The sequence below is a fragment of the Pygoscelis adeliae genome, unplaced genomic scaffold (genome assembly GCF_000699105.1).
Source record: "Pygoscelis adeliae isolate BGI_AS28 unplaced genomic scaffold, ASM69910v1 Scaffold652, whole genome shotgun sequence".
Classification (NCBI taxonomy): domain Eukaryota; kingdom Metazoa; phylum Chordata; class Aves; order Sphenisciformes; family Spheniscidae; genus Pygoscelis; species Pygoscelis adeliae.
Window position 1 is genome coordinate 66734 of NW_008824255.1, and position 5065 is coordinate 71798.

The 5065-nt window shown below is 50.5% G+C and overlaps 1 protein-coding gene across 1 annotated transcript in view; it reads right to left on the reverse strand.

The window, feature by feature from the left end:
• The window catches only part of STIM1 (stromal interaction molecule 1), a gene marked incomplete at its 5' end in the record, with an annotated part of 55055 nt that extends 51602 nt beyond the window's left edge, over positions 1-3453 (reverse strand). Inside the window, one exon of the mRNA XM_009335290.1 lies at positions 3316-3453. Coding sequence (XP_009333565.1) covers positions 3316-3453 — 138 coding nt within the window. The remainder of the gene's footprint in view (positions 1-3315) is intronic.
• Positions 3454-5065: the final 1612 nt, after the last annotated feature.

The following is a 5065-nucleotide window of genomic DNA, read 5'->3' on the forward strand; positions in this document are numbered from 1 at the left end:
GGTGTTTCAGCGCCCGCCGGGCTCGGTTTAACGCCCGGCTGCCTTTGCCAGCCTCCAGGTTTCCTCCTCCCGCCAGCAAAATCCCACCTCGCGGCACACACCGACAGCCAGAACGCGTTTCTCATGGCAGAGCCCGGCACTGGGCTGCACTTGGGGTTGGAGGGAGAAGGATGGGTTTTCCTGAGGGTTATCCTATTTGTCATATCCTTACAGCAGCATTTTAAAGCATGGGTAAATTATAGGAAGGAATTCAATTAATACAGGCTGTCCCAATTAGCCAAAACAGATTTTTACTAAAACCAAACTTCCTTATATGAAAAATTCCACATTTATCTACTCCTTCAAGCTACCCACAGACCCATGCCGATGGCAAAGAGTGAGAGGTGGCAACTGGTACGGGCAGGGGAAAAGTTAACAGGAGACTGCTGGGAGCACCTGGGAGAGGGGGAACGCTGCGAGAACTCCCAGCAGGGACACGCGACGGTCTGGTCGCCAAGCTCAGCAACACCGTCCTGGCAGCTCTGCCTCTAATGAGCAGGAGGGGATAATGCACGCACCAGAAACCGGAGGAGAGCTTCTGCGACCGAGACAAGCCATGCAAGGGGCTCGGGCATCGGTCTGACCCAGTTATGAGGGGTTTGAAGACTGACTAGTAATGGCAGCAAGGCAGTGATTCTGAAGCCTTTTAGAAAAACAGATTTTATTACTCACACAATGGCAATATCTATACTGTAAAATGAGCTGACAGTACAAAGGCTTTGAACAGATAATACTGTTAGTGCTTGTACAATAAGCTCTCAACTGGTCCACCGAGACAGAGGGCAAGATTTGCTCAGAGAGACATAAAAATTGCTAGTTAATGCCCAACCCTAACAACATGAGGCTTATCCTCAATTTAATAACAGGCGAGTAGGATGCACCAAGTGAATCAATTTGCCTGAGGCTACCCCATGAGTCACTGGGAGAGGCAGAGTTGCAGCTGCAAAGCAATGCTGAGCAGAGAACTGCCTCCAGGGAAAACACCAAATTTTAGGAAATGCAATTGAAAGCTTTTCATTTGTTTTAATTACTCCGTGAAGTGGGATTTAGGCAGAGGGAACAGCACTGCAACCTGGGAACAGCCAACCAACACCGCTGGCTCCTCATAAACAGGGTGCTCAGCTCCAGGCTGCTGTGCCACGTCCCTGGAGACTGTCGCCTCCCGGGAAACTGAAGAGCCATTGTGGTGGCTGGATCTGCCCGATAAACCGAACTGCTGCGTTAGTCTGAGTGGGAGATTTAACCATCCCAGACTGCGGTTTCTTTATCTGAGAAGTGGGAATAAAGCACCTGGGAGAAGGGCTCGTGAAGGAGCGGTTGTTGTGCAGTTCTCGGGACAGCGCTGTGCAGGCTGTCATATGCCTTCAGTTTGCCATCCGCATCAGAATGGCGGGCGGGGGGTGCAGAGGAAGAGATGCCTTTCGGCCCAGAAGCAGCAGGTCACAATTTTGTAAACTGCCAACCCCACACAAAGATTACATCAAGTTCTCCCACAAGCCGTCTTTCAAGACGTAACCGACATCTTCATCAGGCAAAGGCCCGAGGTGCGGAGGGCGCATTCAGCAGAGCCCCGCAGCACAGCACACGCGGCTGCCAGCCCCACCATCCACCTCCCGGCCGGGTGCTCGCTGGGTACCGGCTCACCAACAGCAGCGGTCTCAGCAGCTCCTGGCTCGCCTCCTTCCGGGGCCAAGAATTCAGACCATTCAACAGCCCTTACTCCCAGCACAGCCCAGCCTCAGTCGCAGGACGCGGACTGGGCACGAGATCTACGCCTCCACCCTTCAAGCAACTTGTGGAGCTCTAGAGCCACGCATCGCCCTCCTGAGCCCAGGCAGCACATCCCTAGCCAGGCAGTGGTTTTGCTGTGGATTGAGGGATTGGGAGAAATGCCCCTCTACTCCACTCTGGTGAGACACTCCGTGCCGCCCCCCAGCAGCACTGCATCCAGCTCGGGGGTCCTCAGCACCTCAGCAGAAAAGACGCAGACCTGTTGGAGCGGGTCCAGAGGAGGCCACGAAAATGATCAGAGGGTGGAACACCTCTGCTATGAGGAAAGGCTGACAGAGTCGGGGTTGTTCAGCCTGGAGAAGAGAAGGCTTCGGGGAGACCTTATTGCAGCCTGTCAGTACTTAAAGGGGGCTGATAAAAAAGATGGGGACAGGCTTTTTAGCAGGGCCTGTTGCGACAGGACAAGGGGGAATGGCTTTAAACTAAAGGAGGGTGGATTCACACTAGATCTAAGGAAGAAATGTTTTACGCTGAGGGTGGTGAAGGTTGCCCAGAGAGGTGGTGGATGCCCCATCCCTGGAAACATTCCAGGTCAGGCTGGACGGGGCTCTGAGCAACCTGATCGAGTTGCAGATGTCCCTGCCCACGGCAGGGGGGCTGGACTAGGTGACCTTTAGAGGTCCCTTCCCACCCAAACCCTTCTACAATTCTATGAACTGGGACTGGAGAACTGCCTGTGACTGGCAGCAGATCCCTTCACCAGTCTGCTTTCTTTCAGCTTCCAACACTTTGACTTTCTTATTTAGACTCCAGTCTCCTTATAAGACAAAATTCCTTGAACAGAGCCTTGTAAACGAGCATCCGCTGCAACTGAGGCAACATTATAAACAAGCAGCTTTCCCTTTTCCAGTAGTCACTTATTGCTATTGGTGCTTATGTAAGAAAACAACAACAATTTTATTTCTCTTCAATAAAGTTATCAGCTAAAATCTCCAAGGCCAAGACAACAAAAAATTGTTCCTTTTTTCAGCAGTATGCACACAGGTACTGTAACCGTTTCAGCTGGGTTGGTGCAAGAATGTAGTAAACACTGTAATGTGAAGAGACAGCAGCCAGTGTATTTGCTCAACAGTGACAGAGAGGCTCGATCAGAATTCAGAGGTATTTCCCAACCCCACAATTGAAAAAGGAGTGAAATAATAACAACAATCATGTAAACCAATCTCCTTGTCTTTCAGTGTTGGAATAAATTGATAATACCTTGTGTGTAGAAAAAGATTGAGTGGCTAAAAAACCCCAGAACAGAGGAAAAGCCATAGACACTAAAGATTACAGTACTGAAATACACCATTTGGATCAGAAACTTGGCTCAAGATGGTACATTGCTTCCTCTGCCAGATGAAGAGATAGGCAGCCAACAGCCGAAGAGTTTGCACACCTGAGTTTCAGGCACCCCGCCACAACAGCATTACCCGTAACAGAACAGCCCTCTACAAGAGCAGAGCGCTGCGTGGGAGAAGGACGGTGAAGCAGCCGAGCACTAACCTCGTCGCTCTCCTCTACGTCCACGTTGCCATTGGCATCATCGTCCATCTGCTTGTGGATGTTGCGGACGGCTTCGAAGCTGAGCTGCTCGTCTTCATCGTGGCACAAGGGTTTGTCAATGCGGCAGAATTCTGCTGAGGAAGAAAGAAAACACCAATGTTAGGCAGCCTGTACCAAAAATATCGCCATCGTGTTTTCTCACTAAGCTTCTGGTGTTTGAAAAGCCCTCGCTGAGCACTAGAGAAAGCATCCCAGTGCCGTCATTCACAGCCAGAGTCCCACGAAATCCCTAACAGCAAAGGGTAGGTCATGGCCTCAAGCGAGGCTGCTCTTCACCAGGTCAACTTCTTCAGCATTTCCACCGCCCCGGGCCTCCCAGTGCTCCGAGGGCAGGTCTCACAGCCGGGGCTTTCTCCTGCCCACACGGTGTCCACCGATGCCCTGGTGGCAGGGGAAGGGGAGGACTGCACCTATATTTTACCTCCTATTTCACAAGCTTTATTTCTCACTTGGAGATTGTTAGTGTTGGCACAGCATCTAGCTAGGACATTTTGAGAGTTGTATGTTTATATAAGACGTCAATGAAGAAAAGTTAGCCTTCTCCTCGATTATGAAATGGATTTTTCTGGCTTGCTTTCATGTATTTTTCTACATTTCAGTACTAATACTTTAAATTTTGCTGCATGCCTGAGTCCGTGTAAGCACCAGAGGTGGCTGACCCACCCCTTCTATGGCACTGCCGCGTGGCGAGGCATGACTCACCACGACGACCGCAGACCAACGCTGCAGCGCCGAGACAGAAGCACAGGTGCCAGGCACTGAAAACATCCCCCAAAGGTGAGCTCTTTCATGACATGCATTAAGAAAAACCCTTTTGTTTCACAGAAGCTGTATCAGATTCACTGTAAGCAGATAACGATTAAGAATTATCCAGGGGTGACTGCTCCGAGATCGCTGTGAAACCAGTTTAACAGCTCCTGGCCCAGTTCCCGTTAGGAAGGTCTCACATTCAAAAACATCAAAGGGTGTTCAGGCTGAACTCCTAGGATCTTAAGCAGAAAAGTCCAAATTACGTATGCGCTCAAACCCAACTCCAGGGTGATCCTCTCTCATAAGCAAGCTTGTCTTATCTTGGAAGCAGACGGATTTTCTCCTGCTGCTGCTATACGCGCTGTACCTGCTGGGAATAGCTGGGCACACATTCACCTTGCTATCCAAAGATGATCGTTTGGGCTATTCACATCTCTGTTACATCTCCACACAACTAGCAAGTACTTGGATTCACTATCAATACAAAAGACTTCTGAACATTAAATCCACACAAATTTTTAAAAATTATTTAATTATTTCAGCACATACTATATGATCCCTATGGAAAAAAAATTCCTAGAGGAAGTCCAAAAGCCTCTTAAACAGAGGTTCTGACAGAATGTGTTACCTACCACATTTAAAAATCCACTCAGTCAATTTGCTTGTGAAATTGAGGACTCACACTACCAGACCTGCCTGCCAATAGCCCTGCTTTGGTCCTGCCCCTGGGGAGGAACAAGCCCAGGCACCAGCACAGGCGGGGGCCACCCGGCTGGAAAGCAGCTTGGCAGAGAAGGACCTGGTGGGCACCAAGCTGACCACGAGCAGAGGTGGCCAAGGGTGTCCCCGGGGCTGCATCAGGAGGAGCGAGGCCAGCAGGTCGAGGGAGGGGATCCTTCCCCTCTGCTCAGCACTGGGGAGGCCACAGCTGGAGTGCTGG